Source organism: Oncorhynchus keta, chromosome 20, assembly GCF_023373465.1.
Source record: "Oncorhynchus keta strain PuntledgeMale-10-30-2019 chromosome 20, Oket_V2, whole genome shotgun sequence".
In the NCBI taxonomy this organism is placed as follows: Eukaryota; Metazoa; Chordata; class Actinopteri; order Salmoniformes; family Salmonidae; genus Oncorhynchus; species Oncorhynchus keta.
The window spans coordinates 41,459,961-41,482,460 of NC_068440.1; the positions used below are offsets into that span (position 1 = coordinate 41,459,961).

The 22,500-nt window shown below is 51.5% G+C and overlaps 1 protein-coding gene across 1 annotated transcript in view; it reads left to right on the top strand.

The window, feature by feature from the left end:
• mfsd2ab (MFSD2 lysolipid transporter A, lysophospholipid b) overlaps positions 1–22,500 on the top strand; it is a 62,572-nt gene that overhangs the window by 26,775 nt on the left and 13,297 nt on the right. Inside the window, exons 5-10 of the mRNA XM_052472893.1 lie at positions 2,193–2,316; positions 2,791–2,869; positions 10,880–11,067; positions 12,579–12,669; positions 17,047–17,165; positions 18,307–18,390. Coding sequence (XP_052328853.1) covers positions 2,193–2,316; positions 2,791–2,869; positions 10,880–11,067; positions 12,579–12,669; positions 17,047–17,165; positions 18,307–18,390 — 685 coding nt within the window. The remainder of the gene's footprint in view (positions 1–2,192; positions 2,317–2,790; positions 2,870–10,879; positions 11,068–12,578; positions 12,670–17,046; positions 17,166–18,306; positions 18,391–22,500) is intronic.

The window sequence follows — 22,500 nt, forward strand, 5'->3', positions numbered from 1 at the left end:
CCACTGTGTACTCTCTGTTTAGGGCCAAATAGCATTCTAGTTTGCTCTGTTTTTTTGTTAATTCTTTCCAATGTGTCAAGTAATTTTCTTTTTGTTTTCTCATGATTTGGTTGGGTCTAATTGTGCTGCTGTCCTGGGGCTCTGTAGGGTGTATTTGTGTTTGCTCTCTCTCTCTTTCTCTCTTTCTCCCTCTCTCTCTCTCTCTTTCTCCCACTCTCTCTCTCTCTCTTTCTCCCACTCTCTCCTCAGTCCTGTACTGTACCCATTATGGGGCGGCTGCATCTCAATTGTCCAAACTCTCTTGGGTATTTCTTCCATTCCCAGGTCAACACTGATCTGAGAACACACTGATAGGTTAAAAGTAGCTCCTATTACCAAATTCAGCTTCCATCTGCCCACATAGCTTTTTCGAAAACAAGGGAGACAAAGCTACTCTTTGATGTGGAATTAGGTCCCAAAATAGGTTTAATTTGTTTTGTATTAGTGCTGATGAAACAAAGGAGACAAGACAAGGAAACACTTGTGCACTTTTGCTGAACCCCCTTTAGGGCATCTCCACCAACAGGCTGATCCTGAAGTAGCCAAACAAATAATGAAGTTCTGAAGGAATGTGATGTTTTATTCTGGAGTGTTCTACTCCACCTTCACAAACTCATGACTGAACTGTTGTCATAAACACTGGGGAGTTCAGGTTTGCACATGATGGCGTCTTGTGGTCCGATATGACATTTCCTGTCCTTGTGCGATAATCTAGTGGCTCACCTGATGATGATGATGATGATGATGATGATATGGCTGGCTTGCACCACATCCTCCTTAGCCAATCAACAACCGGATGTGATGTGGCCACTTCCTGCTGAGGAAACCTGACTCCTTTTCTCCTTGATGCGGGTCCACGCCCCTCTCTTCTGTTGGAGCACGCCGATCAGGCCACAGAAAGTCCGTAACTGGGACAGGGAGTGGCCATATACAACAGACAGAGTTGAGTGACATCTTATTGTTGCTAAGCACCCGTAGAACTGCATTTCTCTGTACTGGTGGGGAATAAACAGACAGATTTGAGTGACATCTTATTGTTGCTAAGCACCCGTAGAACTGCCTTTCTCTGTACTGGTAGGGAATAAACAGACAGATTTGAGTGACATCTTATTGTTGCTAAGCACCCGTAGAACTGCCTTTCTCTGTACTGGTGGGGAATAACAGACAGATTTGAGTGACATCTTATTGTTGCTAAGCACCCGTAGAACTGCCTTTGAGTGACAGCTCAGTAGTCTGACATGGCTTCCTGTCCTTTTTAATCCTTTTATCAGATCATGTGATAATGAAGGAGAGGAGATGAGCTCACTTCTTTTTAGACTATTGAAATGCACCCATTCTCACAAGGCCAATCTCACCAAGGTTATCTATACTTTCAGGGAGAAGAAATTAAATAGTTTATTTTTTGAATGTGTCACCGCTATCAAGGCCTAATTTTAATTTAATTTATTTTTTGAATGTGTCACAGATATCAAGGCCTAATTTTAATTTAATTTATTTTTTGAATGTGTCACAGATATCAAGGCCTAATTTTAATTTAATTTATTTTTTTGCCTACAGAAAGATATTAGTGTTCTCTTGACTACTTGGGCCTTTTGACTCTCCAGTCATCACTTGGCCTTAGCCTGTTATTACCGACTCCCAAGTGAAATGTCATGCAGTGGTAGGAGCTGTTTATTTAATAAGAGGCTGAATGCTGTTCACTCGGTCATTTGACAGCTACTTCATGAGATAACCACAGTGTCTGTGAAGAGGACACAGTCATTACGTGACGATGTAGGATGCTTGATTTACTGTTGTGTCTCTGTCTCTCTCTCTCTCTCTCTCTCTCTCTGTCTCTCTCTCTCTCTCTCTCTCTCTCTCTCTCTCTCTCTCTGTCTCTGTCTCTGTCTCTGTCTCTCGCTCTGTCTCTGTCTCTCTCTCGCTCTCTCTGTCTCTCTCTCTGTCTCTCTCTCTCTCTCTCTCTCTCTCTCTCTCTCTCTCTCTCTCTGTCTCTGTCTCTGTCTCTGTCTCTGTCTCTGTCTCTCGCTCTGTCTCTGTCTCTCTCTCGCTCTCTCTGTCTCTCTCTCTGTCTCTCTCTCTCTCTGTCTCTCTCTCTCTGTCTCTCTCTCTCTCTCTCTCTCTCTCTCTCTCTCTCTCTCTCTCTCTCGGTTTAGGATCCTGTTCTCCACTCCTCTAGCCGTGGTCAGTTACTTCCTCATCTGGTATGTTCCTGTGTTTGAGGATGGGAGGGTCATCTGGTACCTGGTCTTCTACTGCCTCTTCCAGACCCTTCAGACGGTGAGTTAAAGGAATCCTACACGTCCACATGTATAAAGAAACACGAACCCGGTACAATCCAATCATTTAAATCTCTCTCTCTCTACATCTCTCTCTGTCTCTCTCTCTCTCTCTCTCTCTCTCTCTCTCTCTCTGTCTCTCTCTCTACATCTCTCTCTCTCTCTCTGTCTCTCTCTCTCTCTCTGTCTCTCTCTCTACATCTCTCTCTCTCTCTCTGTCTCTCTCTCTCTCTCTCTCTCTGTCTCTCTCTCTACATCTCTCTCTCTCTCTCTGTCTCTCTCTCTCTCTCTCTCTCTCTCTCTCTGTCTCTCTGTCTCTCTGTCTCTCTGTCTCTCTGTCTCTCTCTCTCTCTCTCTGTCTCTCTGTCTCTCTCTCTCTCTCTCTCTCTCTCTCTCTGTCTCTCTCTGTCTCTCTCTGTCTCTCTCTGTCTCTCTCTCTCTCTGTCTCTCTCTCTCTACCTCTCTACCTCTCCAGTGTTTCCATGTGCCCTACTCAGCTCTGACCATGTTCATCAGTGAAGATCAGAAGGAGAGAGACTCTGCCACTGCTTACAGTAAGTCTTATGCCTGGACTCTTATGTCACTACTACACTACCCTACACTACCCTACACTACCCTACACTACCCTGCACTACCCTACACTACCCTGCACTACCCTACACTACCCTACACTACCCTGCACTACCCTACACTACCCTACACTACCCTACACTACCCTGAACTACCCTGAACTACCCTACACTACCCTGAACTACCCTACACTACCCTACACTACTCTACACTACCCTACACTACACTACCCTACACTACCCTGCACTACACTACCCTGCACTACACTACCCTGCACTACACTACCCTGAACTACCCTACACTACCCTACACTACCCTACACTACCCTGAACTACCCTACACTACCCTACACTACCCTGAACTACCCTACACTACCCTACACTACCCTGAACTACCCTACACTACCCTGAACTACCCTACACTACCCTACACTACCCTACACTACCCTGAACTACCCTACACTACCCTGCACTACCCTGAACTACCCTGCACTACCCTGAACTACCCTACACTACCCTACAATACCCTACACTACCCTGCACTACCCATCATCACTACCCTACACTACCCTACACTACCCTACACTACCCTGAACTACCCATCATCACTACCCTGCACTACCCTACACTACCCTACACTACACTACCCTGAACTACCCATCATCACTACCCTGCACTACCCTGCACTACCCTGCACTACCCTGCACTACTCTACACTACCCTGCACTACCCTACACTACCCTACACTACCCTGCACTACCCTACACTACCCTGCACTACCCTGCACTACCCTACACTACCCTGCACTACCCTACACTACCCTGCACTACCCTGCACTACCCTGCACTACCCTGCACTACCCTACACTACCCTGCACTACCCTGCACTACCCTACACTACCCTGCACTACCCTGCACTACCCTACACTACCCTACACTACCCTGCACTACCCTACACTACCCTACACTACCCTGCACTACCCTACACTACCCTACACTACCCTGCACTACCCTACACTACCCTACACTACCCTGCATTACCCTACACTACCCTGCACTACCCTGCACTACCCTACACTACCCTGCACTACCCTACACTACCCTACACTACCCTGCACTACCCTACACTACCCTACACTACCCTGCACTACCCTACACTACCCTGCACTACCCTACACTACCCTGCACTACCCTGCACTACCCTGCACTACCCTGCACTACCCTACACTACCCTGCACTACCCTGCACTACCCTACACTACCCTACACTACCCTGCACTACCCTACACTACCCTGCACTACCCTGCACTACCCTACACTACCCTACACTACCCTGCACTACCCTGCACTACCCTACACTACCCTGCACTACCCTGCACTACCCTGCACTACCCTGCACTACCCTGCACTACCCTACACTACCCTACACTACCCTGCACTACCCTACACTACCCTACACTACCCTGCACTACCCTACACTACCCTACACTACCCTGCACTACCCTACACTACCCTGCACTACCCTACACTACCCTGCACTACCCTGCACTACCCTGCACTACCCTGCACTACCCTACACTACCCTGCACTACCCTACACTACCCTACACTACCCTGCATTACCCTACACTACCCTGCACTACCCTGCACTACCCTGCACTACCCTACACTACCCTGCACTACCCTACACTACCCTACACTACCCTGCACTACCCTACACTACCCTGCACTACCCTGCACTACCCTACACTACCCTACACTACCCTGCTGCACTACCCTGCACTACCCTGCACTACCCTGCACTACCCTGCACTACCCTACACTACCCTGCACTACCCTGCACTACCCTACACTACCCTGCACTACCCTACACTACCCTGCACTACCCTACACTACCCTGCACTACCCTACACTACCCTACACTACCCTGCACTACCCTACACTACCCTACACTACCCTGCACTACCCTACACTACCCTGCACTACCCTGCACTACCCTGCACTACCCTGCACTACCCTACACTACCCTACACTACCCTGCACTACCCTACACTACCCTGCACTACCCTGCACTACCCTGCACTACCCTGCACTACCCTACACTACCCTGCACTACCCTGCACTACCCTACACTACCCTGCACTACCCTGCACTACCCTACACTACCCTACACTACCCTACACTACCCTGCACTACCCTGCACTACCCTACACTACCCTACACTACCCTGCACTACCCTACACTACCCTGCACTACCCTGCACTACCCTGCACTACCCTACACTACCCTGCACTACCCTGCACTACCCTACACTACCCTACACTACCCTACACTACCCTACACTACTCTACACTACCCTACTCTACCCTGCACTACCTGACCTCACTACCCTACACTACCCTGAACTACCCTACACTACCCTGAACTACCCTACACTACTCTACACTACCCTGCACTACCCTACACTACCCTACACTACTCTACACTACCCTGAACTACCCTACACTACCCTGAACTACCCTACACTACTCTACACTACGCTGCACTACCCTACACTACCCTACACTACTCTACACTACCCTACTCTACCCTGCACTACCTGACCTCACTACCCTACACTACCCTACACTACCCTGAACTACCCTACACTACCCTGAACTACCCTACACTACTCTACACTACCCTGCACTACCCTACACTACCCTACACTACTCTACACTACCCTGCACTACCCTACACTACCCTACACTACCCTGCACTACCCTGCACTACCCTACACTACCCTACACTACCCTACACTACCCATCATCACTACCCTACACTACCCTACACTACCCTGCACTACCCTGCACTACCCTACACTACCCTACACTACCCTACACTACCCTGAACTACCCTGCACTACCCTACACTACCCTACACTACCCTGCACTACCCTGCACTACCCTGAACTACCCTGCACTACCCTGCACTACCCTGCACTACCCTACACTACCCTACACTACCCTGCACTACCCTGCACTACCCTACACTACCCTACACTACCCTACACTACCCTGCACTACCCTGCACTACCCTGCACTACCCTACACTACCCTGCACTACCCTACACTACCCTACACTACCCTGCACTACCCTGCACTACCCTGCACTACCCTACACTACCCTGCACTACCCTACACTACCCTGCACTACCCTGCACTACCCTGCACTACCCTGCACTACCCTACACTACCCTACACTACCCTACACTACCCTGCACTACCCTACCCTGAACTACACTACCTGACGTCACTACCCTGTACTACCCTACACTACCCTACACTAACCTACACTACCCTACACTACCCTACACTACCCTACACTACCCTACACTACCCTACACTAACCTACACTACCCTACACTACCCTACACTACCCTGCACTACCTGACGTCACTACCCTACACTACCCTACACTACCCTACACTAACCTACACTACCCTACACTACCCTACACTACCCTACACTAACCTACACTAACCTACACTACCCTACACTAACCTACACTACCCTACACTACCCTACACTACCCTACACTACCCTACACTACCCTACACTAACCTACACTACCCTACACTAACCTACACTAACCTACACTACCCTACACTACCCTACACTACCTGACGTCACTACCCTACACTAGCTGACGTCACTACCCTACACTACCCTACCGGACGACAGTGTCTCGGGTTTACCGAGAATAGTAAATGACAAACATCCAGTCAGCGGCAGTGGGGCGTTGATGACAGAGGTCAAAGGTCAAAGGAGAATGGCAAGAGTCGTCCAAGCTCACAGAAGGACCGCAAACAGACAAATAACGGTGCAGGACGGCATCTCGGAACCCACAAACCCGTCGATCCTCGTCACGGAGGGGCTGTTTGCAGCAGACGACCACACCGGGGTCACGCGGGCACGCTACTCCAGTGGGCACGCTACTCCAGTGGGCACGCTACTCCAGTGGGCACGCTACTCCAGTGGGCACGCTACTCCAGCGGGCACGCTACTCCAGCGGGCACGCTACTCCAGCGGGCACGCTACTCCAGCGGGCACGCTACTCCAGCGGGCACTCTACTCCAGCGGGCACGCTACTCCAGTGGGCACGCTACTCCAGTGGGCACGCTACTCCAGTGGGCACTCTACTCCAGTGGGCACGCTACTCCAGCGGGCACGCTACTCCAGCGGGCACTCTACTCCAGTGGGCACTCTACTCCAGTGGGCACTCTACTCCAGCGGGCACGCTACTCCAGTGGGCACGCTACTCCAGCGGGCACTCTACTCCAGTGGGCACTCTACTCCAGCGGGCACTCTACTCCAGCGGGCACTCTACTCCAGTGGGCACGCTACTCCAGTGGGCACGCTACTCCAGTGGGCACTCTACTCCAGTGGGCACTCTACTCCAGTGGGCACGCTACTCCAGTGGGCACGCTACTCCAGCGGGCACGCTACTCCAGTGGGCACTCTACTCCAGTGGGCACTCTACTCCAGTGGGCACGCTACTCCAGTGGGCACTCTACTCCAGTGGGCACGCTACTCCAGTGGGCACTCTACTCCAGTGGGCACTCTACTCCAGTGGGCACTCTACTCCAGTGGGCACTCTACTCCAGCGGGCACTCTACTCCAGTGGGCACTCTACTCCAGTGGGCACGCTACTCCAGTGGGCACTCTACTCCAGCGGGCACGCTACTCCAGTGGGCACTCTACTCCAGCGGGCACGCTACTCCAGCGGGCACGCTACTCCAGTGGGCACTCTACTCCAGTGGGCACGCTACTCCAGCGGGCACTCTACTCCAGTGGGCACGCTACTCCAGCGGGCACGCTACTCCAGTGGGCACTCTACTCCAGTGGGCACGCTACTCCAGCGGGCACTCTACTCCAGTGGGCACGCTACTCCAGTGGGCACTCTACTCCAGTGGGCACGCTACTCCAGCGGGCACTCTACTCCAGCGGGCACTCTACTCCAGCGGGCACGCTACTCCAGTGGGCACGCTACTCCAGTGGGCACTCTACTCCAGTTGGCACGCTACTCCAGCGGGCACTCTACTCCAGCGGGCACGCTACTCCAGCGGGCACGCTACTCCAGTGGGCACTCTACTCCAGTGGGCACGCTACTCCAGTGGGCACTCTACTCCAGTGGGCACGCTACTCCAGCGGGCACTCTACTCCAGCGGGCACTCTACTCCAGCGGGCACTCTACTCCAGCGGGCACGCTACTCCAGCGGGCACTCTACTCCAGCGGGCACGCTACTCCAGCGGGCACTCTACTCCAGCGGGCACGCTACTCCAGCGGGCACTCTACTCCAGGGGGCACTCTACTCCAGTGGGCACGCTACTCCAGCGGGCACTCTACTCCAGCGGGCACGCTACTCCAGCGGGCACTCTACTCCAGGGGGCACTCTACTCCAGCGGGCACGCTACTCCAGCGGGCACGCTACTCCAGTGGGCACTCTACTCCAGCGGGCACTCTACTCCAGCGGGCACTCTACTCCAGCGGGCACGCTACTCCAGCGGGCACGCTACTCCAGCGGGCACTCTACTCCAGTGGGCACGCTACTCCAGCGGGCACTCTACTCCAGCGGGCACGCTACTCCAGCGGGCACTCTACTCCAGGGGGCACTCTACTCCAGGGGGCACTCTACTCCAGTGGGCACTCTACTCCAGTGGGCACGCTACTCCAGCGGGCACTCTACTCCAGCGGGCACGCTACTCCAGCGGGCACTCTACTCCAGCGGGCACTCTACTCCAGCGGGCACTCTACTCCAGCGGGCACTCTACTCCAGCGGGCACTCTACTCCAGTGGGCACTCTACTCCAGTGGGCACTCTACTCCAGTGGGCACTCTACTCCAGCGGGCACTCTACTCCAGCGGGCACTCTACTCCAGTGGGCACTCTACTCCAGTGGGCACTCTACTCCAGTGGGCACTCTACTCCAGTGGGCACTCTACTCCAGTGGGCACTCTACTCCAGCGGGCACGCTACTCCAGCGGGCACGCTACTCCAGCGGGCACGCTACTCCAGCGGGCACTCTACTCCAGCGGGCACTCTACTCCAGCGGGCACGCTACTCCAGCGGGCACTCTACTCCAGTGGGCACTCTACTCCAGTGGGCACTCTACTCCAGCGGGCACGCTACTCCAGCGGGCACTCTACTCCAGCGGGCACTCTACTCCAGCGGGCACGCTACTCCAGCGGGCACTCTACTCCAGCGGTTACGCTACTCCAGTGGGCACGCTACTCCAGTGGGCACGCTACTCCAGTGGGCACTCTACTCCAGTGGGCACGCTACTCCAGTGGGCACTCTACTCCAGTGGGCACTCTACTCCAGTGGGCACGCTACTCCAGTGGGCACGCTACTCCAGTGGGCACGCTACTCCAGCGGGCACGCTACTCCAGCGGGCACGCTACTCCAGCGGGCACTCTACTCCAGCGGGCACTCTACTCCAGTGGGCACGCTACTCCAGCGGGCACTCTACTCCAGCGTGCACTCTACTCCAGCGGGCACGCTACTCCAGCGGGCACTCTACTCCAGCGGGCACTCTACTCCAGCGGGCACGCTACTCCAGTGGGCACGCTACTCCAGTGGGCACTCTACTCCAGCGGGCACGCTACTCCAGTGGGCACTCTACTCCAGTGGGCACTCTACTCCAGTGGGCACTCTACTCCAGTGGGCACGCTACTCCAGTGGGCACTCTACTCCAGTGGGCACGCTACTCCAGCGGGCACGCTACTCCAGCGGGCACTCTACTCCAGCGGGCACTCTACTCCAGCGGGCACTCTACTCCAGCGGGCACTCTACTCCAGCGGGCACTCTACTCCAGCGGGCACGCTACTCCAGCGGGCACTCTACTCCAGCAGGCACGCTACTCCAGCGGGGCACTCTACTCCAGCGGGCACTCTACTCCAGCGGGCACGCTACTCCAGCGGACACTCTACTCCAGCGGGCACTCTACTCCAGCGGGCACGCTACTCCAGCGGGCACGCTACTCCAGCGGGCACGCTACTATAATATAATAATATATGCCATTTAGCAGACGCTTTTATCCAAAGCGACTTACAGTCATGTGTGCATACATTCTAAGTATGGGTGGTCCCGGGGATCGAACCCACTACCCTGGCGTTACAAGCGCCATGCTCTACCAACTGAGCTACAGCGGGCAAGCCATCACCAACACTGGAGAATTGAGGAGTGGGAAAACATTGTCTGGTCAGACGAATCCCGGTTCCGGTTCATGCTGATGGCAGAGTCAGGGTTTGGAGTAAGCAGCAATGAGTCCATGGCCTCCATCCTACCTGGTGTCAACGGTACAGGCCGGTGGTGTAATGGTGTGGAGAAAGTTTTCCTGGCACACGTTAGGTCCTGTGATACCAGTTGAACAACGTTTGAACGCCACACCTTGTACAACCCATGCCCTGAAGAATTCAGGCTGTTCTGGAGGCAAAGGGTCAGGGGAGGGAGGGGGGTCTGACCAAGTTCTAGATGGGTGTACCTAATAAAGCGGCCACTTCACATTAAGTTAAGTTATTAAGTTATTGATAAATGGAGCCTATTACGAATAGTAGTTTAGATATTAGGACACAATGGAGACTTTTTTTCATTTAACTAGGCGTTACAAATGATTATTTACAATGACGGCCTCCCCCCGGCCAAACCCGGACGACGCTGGGCCAAACGTGTGCCGCCCACTCACAGTCAGATGTGATGCAGCCACAGTCACCTCAATCAATAATATATAAATACATTAATATAAGCTAATTAGTCATGCGTGGGTACGTTTTACTTATGGGTGGTCCCAGGATTTGAACCCACTATCCTGGGGTTTACAAACATCGTGCTCTATCAACTGAGCTACAGAGGACCAACAAGAGGATCATTGTGTTTTTTTGTTTTTTTTCTCCAGACTGAATGGAAAGATGATCATTGGTTGGTTTGTCTCATCTGTATGCTTCTCTCGTCCAATCAGGAATGACGGTAGAGGTTCTGGGTACTGTGATTGGCACAGCCGTCCAGGGTCAGATTGTGGGCATGGCCAACGCCCCCTGTATCCCCACGCCCGGTGACAATGTCACGGCCGACCGATTAAACTCCTCCCTGCTGCTGGAACAGGAAGTCAACGCCACGATCACCACTGTCATCACCCTGGACCAGACGGTACACACACACACACACACACACACACACACACACACACACACACACACACACACACACACACACACACACACACACGTATCCTATCAAATCTAACTTTATTTATACAGCACATTTCAGACATGGAAGGCAACACAATGTGCTTTACAGGGGGACTAACGAAACTAACGAAATGCAATGAAAATAAGATTAAATATTCACTACTCAACAAACAGTTAAATATGTCCACAGTTTCAGCCCCCCTCGGGTTCTCTGGTTGGCTATTCCAGAGGCTGGGGGCATAGTAACTAAAGGCTGTCTCTCCAGGCCTCTTGGTCCCTAGGCTTTGAGGTAGTTTAAATTAATTCTAAAACTAACAGGCAGCCGGTACAGAGACCTTAAAACCAGTGTAATGTGTTCTCTGTCTGGTCTTGGTCAGTACCCTGCTGCATTCTGTATGTTTTACAGTACAGAGACCTTAAAACCAGTGTAATGTGTTCTCTGTCTGGTCTTGGTCAGTACCCTGCTGCATTCTGTATGTTTTACAGTACAGAGACCTTAAAACCAGTGTGTTTACTGTCCTATAGTCTACTGACCTCCTATTGGCTGTTCTCTGTGTTTACTGTCCTATAGTCTACTGACCTCCTATTGGCTGTTCTCTGTGTTTACTGTCCTATAGTCTACTGACCTCCTATTGGCTGTTCTCTGTGTTTACTGTCCGATAGTCTACTGACCTCCTATTGGCTGTTCTCTCTGTTTACTGTTCTGTAGTCTACTAACCTTCTGTCTCTCCCTCCTATTGGCTGTTATGTCTGTTTACTGTCCTATAGTCTACTGACCTCCCATTGGCTGTTATCTCTGTTTACTGTTCTGTAGTCTACTAACCTCCTATTGGCTGTTATCTCTGTTTACTGTTCTGTAGTCTACTAACCTGCTGTCTCTCCCTCCTATTGGCTGTTATCTCTGTTTACTGTCCTATAGTCTACTAACCTCCTATTGGCTGTTATCTCTGTTTACTGTCCTATAGTCTACTAACCTCCTATTGGCTGTTATCTCTGTTTACTGTCCTATAGTCTACTAACCTCCTATTGGCTGTTATCTCTGTTTACTGTCCTATAGTCTACTAACCTCCTATTGGCTGTTATCTCTGTTTACTGTCCTATAGTCTACTAACCTCCTATTGGCTGTTATCTCTGTTTACTGTCCTATAGTCTACTAACCTCCTATTGGCTGTTATCTCTGTTTACTGTCCTATAGTCTACTAACCTCCTATTGGCTGTTATCTCTGTTTACTGTCCTAAAGTCTACTGACCTCCTATTGGCTGTTATCTCTGTTTACTGTCCTATAGTCTACTGACCTCCTATTGGCTGTTATCTCTGTTTACTGTGCTGTAGTCTACTAACCTGCTGTCTCTCTACTCCAGGAAATGTTTGCGACAATGCTAGTCTTTTGCATATAATTTTGTTTGTGTTTTTACTACTACGGTTATTACTACAGTCCTCTAAGCTGCCGTCCCTCTCTACTGTCACAGAAAACGGCCTACAATATAGCCTCCGGTGTCATCTGTTCCATCTACGTGCTCTGTGCCGTGGTGCTGTTCTTCGGAGTCAAGGAGAAGAAAGGTAACGCAGGGTGACCATTTCATCTACCCAGCCCTCAAATCAACAAACCCCCTCTTTTATAAAAAATATATTTAATGTGTTAACTTTGGGTCGTTAACGCTCCATGTTCCTATTATATAATATATATATATATAATGATGAGCTCGTGGGAATTCCCCAATGGCCTGACATTCTTCTAAACAAGCCCCCACTCCCTTTTCTAGATGTTATTGAGATCGACAGTGTGGTGTGATGACGCGGTACACGGTTTATCTGTCTCATGTGACTATGGCCCGATGGGCTGTGACCACGGGGGGCTTGATGCTCTAACAGATGGGCTGTGACCACGGGGGGCTTGATGCTCTAACAGATGGGCTGTGACCACGGTGGCTTGATGCTCTAACAGATGGGCTGTGACCACGGGGGGCTTGATGCTCTAACAGATGGGCTGTGACCACGGGGGCTTGATGCTCTAACAGATGGGCTGTGACCACGGGGGCTTGATGCTCTAACAGATGGGCTGTGACCAAAAATATATTGATGCTCTAACAGATGGGCTGTGACCACGGTGGCTTGATGCTCTAACAGATGGGCTGTGACCACGGTGGCTTGATGCTCTAATAGATGGGCTGTGACCACGGGGGCTTGATGCTCTAACAGATGGGCTGTGACCACGGGGGCTTGATGCTCTAATAGATGGGCTGTGACCACGGGGGCTTGATGCTCTAACAGATGGGCTGTGACCACGGGGGCTTGATGCTCTAACAGATGGGCTGTGACCACGGGGGCTTGATGCTCTAACAGATGGGCTGTGACCACGGGGGCTTGATGCTCTAACAGATGGGCTGTGACCACGGGGGCTTGATGCTCTAACAGATGGGCTGTGACCACGGGGGCTTGATGCTCTAACAGATGGGCTGTGACCACGGGGGCTTGATGCTCTAACAGATGGGCTGTGACCACGGTGGCTTGATGCTCTAACAGATGGGCTGTGACCACGGGGGCTTGATGCTCTAACAGATGGGCTGTGACCACGTTGGCTTGATGCTCTAACAGATGGGCTGTGACCACGGTGGATTGATGCTCTAACAGATGGGCTGTGACCACGGTGGCTTGATGCTCTAACAGATGGGCTGTGACCACGGTGGCTTGATGCTCTAACAGATGGGCTGTGACCACGGTGGCTTGATGCTCTAATAGATGGGCTGTGACCACGGGGGCTTGATGCTCTAACAGATGGGCTGTGACCACGGGGCTTGATGCTCTAACAGATGGGCTGTGACCACGGGGCTTGATGCTCTAACAGATGGGCTGTGACCACGGGGGCTTGATGCTCTAACAGATGGGCTGTGACCACGGTGGCTTGATGCTCTAACAGATGGGCTGTGACCACGGGGGCTTGATGCTCTAACAGATGGGCTGTGACCACGTTGGCTTGATGCTCTAACAGATGGGCTGTGACCACGGTGGATTGATGCTCTAACAGATGGGCTGTGACCACGGTGGCTTGACGCTCTAACAGATGGGCTGTGACCACGGTGGCTTGACGCTCTAACAGATGGGCTGTGACCACGGTGGCTTGATGCTCTAATAGATGGGCTGTGACCACGGTGGCTTGATGCTCTAACAGATGGGCTGTGACCACGGGGGCTTGATGCTCTAACAGATGGGCTGTGACCACGGGGGCTTGATGCTCTAACAGATGGGCTGTGACCACGGGGGCTTGATGCTCTAACAGATGGGCTGTGACCACGGTGGCTTGATGCTCTAACAGATGGGCTGTGACCACGGGGGCTTGATGCTCTAACAGATGGGCTGTGACCATGGTGGCTTGACGCTCTAACAGATGGGCTGTGACCACGGGGCTTGATGCTCTAACAGATGGGCTGTGACCACGGTGGCTTGATGCTCTAACAGATGGGCTGTGACCACGGGGCTTGATGCTCTAACAGATGGGCTGTGACCACGGTGGCTTGATGCTCTAACAGATGGGCTGTGACCACGGGGGCTTGACGCTCTAACAGATGGGCTGTGACCACGGGGGCTTGATGCTCTAACAGATGGGCTGTGACCACGGGGGCTTGATGCTCTAACAGATGGGCTGTGACCACGGGGGCTTGATGCTCTAACAGATGGGCTGTGACCACGGTGGCTTGATGCTCTAATAGATGGGCTGTGACCACGGTGGCTTGATGCTCTAACAGATGGGCTGTGACCACGGTGGCTTGATGCTCTAACAGATGGGCTGTGACCACGGGGGCTTGATGCTCTAACAGATGGGCTGTGACCACGGTGGCTTGATGCTCTAATAGATGGGCTGTGACCACGGGGGCTTGATGCTCTAACAGATGGGCTGTGACCACGGTGGCTTGATGCTCTAACAGATGGGCTGTGACCACGGGGGCTTGATGCTCTAACAGATGGGCTGTGACCACGGTGGCTTGACGCTCTAACAGATGGGCTGTGACCACGGTGGCTTGATGCTCTAATAGATGGGCTGTGACCACGGTGGCTTGATGCTCTAATAGATGGGCTGTGACCACAGTGGCTTGACGCTTTAACAGATGGGCTGTGACCACGGTGGCTTGATGCTCTAATAGATGGGCTGTGACCACGGGGGCTTGATGCTCTAACAGATGGGCTGTGACCACGGTGGCTTGATGCTCTAACAGATGGGCTGTGACCACGGGGGCTTGATGCTCTAACAGATGGGCTGTGACCACGGGGGGCTTGATGCTCTAACAGATGGGCTGTGACCACGGTGGCTTGATGCTCTAACAGATGGGCTGTGACCACGGGGCTTGATGCTCTAACAGATGGGCTGTGACCACGGGGCTTGATGCTCTAACAGATGGGCTGTGACCACGGGGGCTTGATGCTCTAACAGATGGGCTGTGACCACGGGGCTTGATGCTCTAACAGATGGGCTGTGACCACGGTGGCTTGATGCTCTAACAGATGGGCTGTGACCACGGGGGGCTTGATGCTCTAACAGATGGGCTGTGACCACGGTGGATTGATGCTCTAACAGATGGGCTGTGACCACGGGGGCTTGATGCTCTAATAGATGGGCTGTGACCACGGTGGCTTGATGCTCTAACAGATGGGCTGTGACCACGGGGGGCTTGATGCTCTAACAGATGGGCTGTGACCACGGGGGCTTGACGCTCTAACAGATGGGCTGTGACCACGGGGGGCTTGATGCTCTAACAGATGAGCTGTGACCACGGTGGCTTGATGCTCTAACAGATGGGCTGTGACCACGGGGGCTTGACGCTCTAACAGATGGGCTGTGACCACGGGGGGCTTGATGCTCTAACAGATGGGCTGTGACCACGGTGGCTTGATGCTCTAACAGATGGGCTGTGACCACGGGGGCTTGACGCTCTAACAGATGGGCTGTGACCACGGGGGGCTTGTTGCTCTAACAGATGGGCTGTGACCACGGGGGCTTGACGCTCTAACAGATGGGCTGTGACCACGGGGGCTTGATGCTCTAACAGATGGGCTGTGACCACGGGGGCTTGATGCTCTAACAGATGGGCTGTGACCACGGTGGCTTGATGCTCTAATAGATGGGCTGTGACCACGGGGGCTTGACGCTCTAACAGATGGGCTGTGACCACGGGGGCTTGATGCTCTAATAGATGGGCTGTGACCACGGTGGCTTGATGCTCTAACAGATGGGCTGTGACCACGGGGGCTTGATGCTCTAACAGATGGGCTGTGACCACGGTGGCTTGATGCTCTAACAGATGGGCTGTGACCACAGTGGCTTGATGCTCTAACAGATGGGCTGTGACCACGGTGGCTTGATGCTCTAACAGATGGGCTGTGACCACGGGGGCTTGATGCTCTAACAGATGGGCTGTGACCACGGGGGCTTGACGCTCTAATAGATGGGTTGTGACCACGGTGGCTTGATGCTCTAATAGATGGGCTGTGACCACGGTGGCTTGATGCTCTAACAGATGGGCTGTGACCACGGTGGCTTGATGCTCTAACAGATGGGCTTTGACCACGGGGGCTTGATGCTCTAATAGATGGGCTCGTAGGAAACATACTTGTCAACTGCTGATTTGACCTCCGTTATGAGAAGTTCTGAAAGAACTGAATCTATTGTATAATAGTTATTTTGTGGTGTGTGTGTGTGTGTGTGTGTGTGTGTGTGTGTGTGTGTGTGTGTGTGTGTGTCATTCATCCTCCTAGATCTGATTCTCCTAATATCCATTAAAATTATTTTAGAAATGTCTATTCTAATCATCGTCATTAAATTCAACTCTCACCTTCTCTCATGAGATGGATCCTGAAGTTTAAACACATTTGACATATATAGGTTATCTTTTGTTTTCTTACAACGTAACCTCCCTCCCTCCCTCCCTCCCTCCCTCCCTCCAGAGTCGTCTCGCCCCCGGTCAGAGCGCATGTCGTTCTGGCAGGGTATCAGGCTGGTGATGGGTCATGGACCTTACGTCAAGCTGGTGATGGGCTTCCTCTTCACTTCACTGGCTTTCATGGTGACTATATACAGTATATCGCTCTCTCTCTCTATTTATTTATCAAGATTGCAAGCCTGATTTACACTTGTCAGCAACGAGTGAATGAATGAAGTGGTGTCCACATACTGTACTTTATTATTTTACCTTTATTTAACCAGGCAAGTCAGGTAATTCTTATTTTCAATGACGGCCTGGGAACAGTGGGTTAACTGCCTGTTCAGGGGCAGAACGACAGATTTGTACTTTGTCAGCTTGGGGGTTTGAACTCGCAACCTTCCGGTTACTAGTCCAACGCTCTAACCACTTGGCTACCCTGTTACCCTCTGGCTACCCTGCCACCCTAGGGTAGCTTAGTGTGTTTGTACACACACACACACACACACACACACACACACACACACACACACACACACACACACACACACACACACACACACACACACACACACACACACACACACACACACACACACACACACACACACACACACACACACACACACACACACACACACACACACACACACACACACACACACACACACACACACACACACACACACACACACACACACACACACACACACACACACACACACACACACACACACACACACACACACACACACACACACACACACACACACACACACACACACACACACACACACACACACACACACACACACACACACACACACAGACACACACACACACACACACACACACACACACACACACACACACACACACACACACACACACACACACACCACAGTAACTTGTACGCCCACTCACCAAAGACTACACATCATCATTAGTATCCACTTCCTGGTGGAAAGAGGAAGCGTGTCTTGTATTTATAAATATCATCTGGCCTTTAAATAATATCGTAGTTTGTGACCATAAATGTCTCCTACCCGTAAAGTTAGCTCAACCATAAAGCTAACATTCAATATACTCCAATACTTGGAAAGGCTGTCTGCCACCATTCAGCTCTGTGTGTTTATTTATATGGTCTCTGGGGTACGCTGTTCCTCGTGTTAAAGAGTCTCCAGCCAGCGAGCCTATACGCTCGGTCTGAGGTGTGTGTGTGTGTGTGTGTGTGTGTGTGTGTAGGGTCTAACTGAGCGTGTCTCTCTCCGTCTCTCTCTCTCAGCTACTGGAAGGGAACTTTGCTCTGTTCTGCTGCTACACTCTGGGCTTAAGGAACGACTTCCAGAACATTCTACTGGTCATCATGGTGAGGAGACGTGCACACACACAAACTGCCTATTGATTCAAAGTGTGAATGGCCTTGTTCTTTACAGATGATACAGCCAGATTGAGACTCTTTTCCTACATCACTTACTGACCTTTTGTTGATAGTGTTACTGTGACAAGAGAGAGAGAGAGAGAGAGACACACAGAGAGAGAGACACACAGAGAGAGAGACACAGAGAGAGAGAGACACAGAGAGAGAGAGACACAGAGAGAGAGAGAGACACAGAGAGAGAGAGACACAGAGAGAGACAGGCACAGAGAGACAGACACAGAGAGACAGACACAGAGAGAGAGAGAGAGAGACACAGAGAGAGATATGAGAGAGATGTCCAGTCTGTCTCTATGGTAGCCAGTGACTTGTAGCTTCTCATTACTTTGATGTGTGATCACATTCACTGACCTGGTCTGAATACCAGCCTGTTCCCACAGACTATTTTTACCACTGCTGTAAAGACCCTAGACGGGCGCCTCTCTCTCACCCTTCTCTTAGAAATATACGGTTAAATGGGGGGGAATTAGCTTCGCTGACATGCTTTCATCCCTCTCTTCTCAGTCATATGATTTTAAAACGACTTAATTGGACGATTTAAATCCTAACAGGAATGTAACTGAGTGAGTTTGGCAGTTAGTTGGACACATGACCTTCCTATGAAGGCATGAGGCATATGAACGAACTGGTCAGTGGGTTTGAAAAGCTTAGTTCAAATACAATAACTTAAAATGGGCAAAGATAGCTGTCTTAATATCTGTCTTAATATCTGTCTTAATACCTGTCTTAATACCTGTCTTAATACCTGTCTTAATGTCTGTCTTAATACCTGTCTTAATACCTGTCTTAATACCTGTCTTAATACCTGTCTTAATATCTGTCTTAATACCTGTCTTAATACCTGTCTTAATATCTGTCTTAATATCTGTCTTAATACCTGTCTTAATACCTGTCTTAATACCTGTCTTAATACCTGTCTTAATACCTGTCTTAATATCTGTCTTAATATCTGTCTTAATATCTGTCTTAATATCTGTCTTAATATCTGTCTTAATATCTGTCTTAATACCTGTCTTAATACCTGTCTTAATACCTGTCTTAATACCTGTCTTAATACCTGTCTTAATACCTGTCTTAATACCTGTCTTAATATCTGTCTCAATGTCTGTCTTAATATCTGTCTTAATACTCTTTTCTTTTATGTACCATGTTAGTCCTGGTCCTTGTAGAAATACTGTTAGTAGTTACAGTTGAAGGTAAACGAGACCTTAACCCAGGAGGGGGCAAACGAGGCCTTAACCCAGGAGGGGGCAAACGAGGCCTTAACCCAGGAGGGGGCAAACGAGACCTTAACCCAGGAGGGGGCAAACGAGACCTTAACCCAGGAGGGGGCAAACGAGGCCTTAACCCAGGAGGGGGCAAACGAGGCCTTAACCCAGGAGGGGTGGGGGGCAAACGAGGCCTTAACCCAGGAGGGGGCAAACGAGACCTTAACCCAGGAGGGGTGGGGGGGCAAACGAGGCCTTAACCCAGGAGGGGGCAAACGAGACCTTAACCCAGGAGGGGGCAAACGAGACCTTAACCCAGGGGGCAAACGAGACCTTAACCCAGGAGGGGGCAAACGAGACCTTAACCCAGGAGGGGGCAAACGAGACCTTAACCCAGGAGGGGGCAAACGAGACCTTAACCCAGGAGGGGGCAAACGAGACCTTAACCCAGGGGGCAAACGAGACCTTAACCCAGGGGGCAAACGAGGCCTTAACCCAGGAGGGGGCAAGCGAGACCTTAACCCAGGAGGGGTGGGGGGGCAAACGAGGCCTTAACCCAGGAGGGGGCAAACGAGGCCTTAACCCAGGAGGGGGCAAACGAGGCCTTAACCCAGGAGGGGGCAAGCGAGACCTTAACCCAGGAGGGGTGGGGGGGCAAACGAGGCCTTAACCCAGGAGGGGGCAAACGAGACCTTAACCCAGGAGGGGTGGGGGGCAAACGAGGCCTTAACCCGGGAGGGGGGGCAAACGAGACCTTAACCCGGGAGGGGGGGGCAAACGAGGCCTTAACCCAGGGGGAGGGGGAAACGAGACCTTAACCCAGGGGGAGGGGGCAAACGAGGCCTTAACCCGGGGGAGGGGGGCAAACGAGACCTTAACCCGGGAGGGGGGCAAACGAGACCTTAACCCGTGAGGGGGGAGGAAAACGAGACCTTAACCCGGGGGGCAGGCAAACGAGACCTTAAAGCTGCCGTTCTGGGGGCCATTTTCCCTCACACAGCCCTCCCGCCGTTCTCCTCACGACATTAAAGCTGCCATTCTGGGGGCCATTTTCCCTCACACAGCCCTCCCGCCGTTCTCCTCACGACATTAAAGCTGCCGTTCTGGGGGCCATTTTCCCTCACACAGCCCACCCGCCGTTCGCCTCACGACATTAAAGCTGCCGTTCTGGGGGCCATTTTCCCTCACACAGCCCACCCGCCGTTCTCCTCACGACATTAAAGCTGCCGTTCTGGGGGCCATTTTCCCTCACACAGCCCTCCCGCCGTTCTCCTCACGACATTAAAGCTGCCGGTCGGAAGCAAGATGCTTTTTTTTGTAGCTATTAAGAAGTAAATTCCCAAATGCCCAATAAAAAAATCCAATACAGACATTAAGCTGGAATTGTGTAGTAATGTGAATAGATGTTCACCAGTAGGCGTTAGGGGACCTCACTCTGCTCATCACTACTCAAATTACACCATCACTACTGACTTACCACTCATGTATGTAGGAAATAAGTAGTGAATCAACAAATTATTGTGAAGAACTTGTGAGGTTGTAATGAATGGTAAGTTAGTCGTTTTGATTCTGTGGTGATATACTGCCATCTGGTGGCGACTACAAACAATTGCATAATAGGAACTATTTCACAAATTGATGGTCCTTGAACATAAATATTAGTACTTGGACAGACCTTGAATTCGACCACTGTCTGTACGAACCCTTGATTCATAAAGAAGCCTGGGTGCCAGTCTGTTTGTGCTATTATTCCACTCCTTGCCACTGTCTGTACGTACCCTGCTGTTGTGTTCAGAACATGGTCTACTCACACAGTTTTTTGTTTTGTAGACTATGCAAATGTTTGTGATACAGGAAGGAGAGAGATTAGACAGGCAGCGAGGTGCAGACAGTTCAGGGGAAAGCAGATGCAGATTACCTTGATGTGGTATTGCCAGGAAGCAGAACAAGCATTTGATGTTTAGCAGATGCAGTCCACACACACACACACACACACACTTACAGCTGATGCACTAGAAAGAGGACACAGACAAAGTGAAGTTACTCTTGAGATTACTGGATTTAAAGCAGGTAAATGTACCTTTATGCTTGGTACTTTCTTTGCAGTATTAACTCCTACAACACATGTAACAGTATAACTTTAGACCGTCCCCTCGACCATACCCGGGCGCGAAACAGGGACCCTCTGCACACATAAACAACTGACACCCACGAAGCATCGTTACCCATCGCTCCACAAAAGCCGCGTCCCTTTGCAGAGAACCACTACTTCAAGGTCTCAGAGCAAATGACGTCACCGATTGAAACGCTATTTAGCGCGTACCACCGCTAACTAAGCTAGCCGTTTCACATCCGTTACACCAGCACCACCGCTAACTAAGCTAGCCGGTTCACATCCGTTACACTCACACACACAATGTTAACGTATTCCTAAACAAACACATCCAAAAAGAAGGGGAAACGACTGGCATCCTAGTGGCGCCCATAGGGTGTCAATGTTTGACCTCTTATTGGCTAAACCATAAAGTCAGAGGTCCATCAGATGGTGACCCTTGGGGAATGCAGGAATGTCCCTATTAAAATGTCCACTGTGAAGCATCCTGCAATTCCTGCCGTGTCGTTATGGTTACGCCTGGCTACCCGGCCGAACAGATGTTTGTTTATTTTCCGCTATGTGGCCGGATCTGAGTAGCTCCCCGCTGATTTCAAGACTGCAAACCCATTCTAATCGTTCTGATTTGTCCCATGAACTAAACTGGTGCGGTTGGGTCAGAGCCAGAACGTGGGTAAAGAGGCATTTTTTTAGAAAATGTGTTATTGACTTTGATACTGA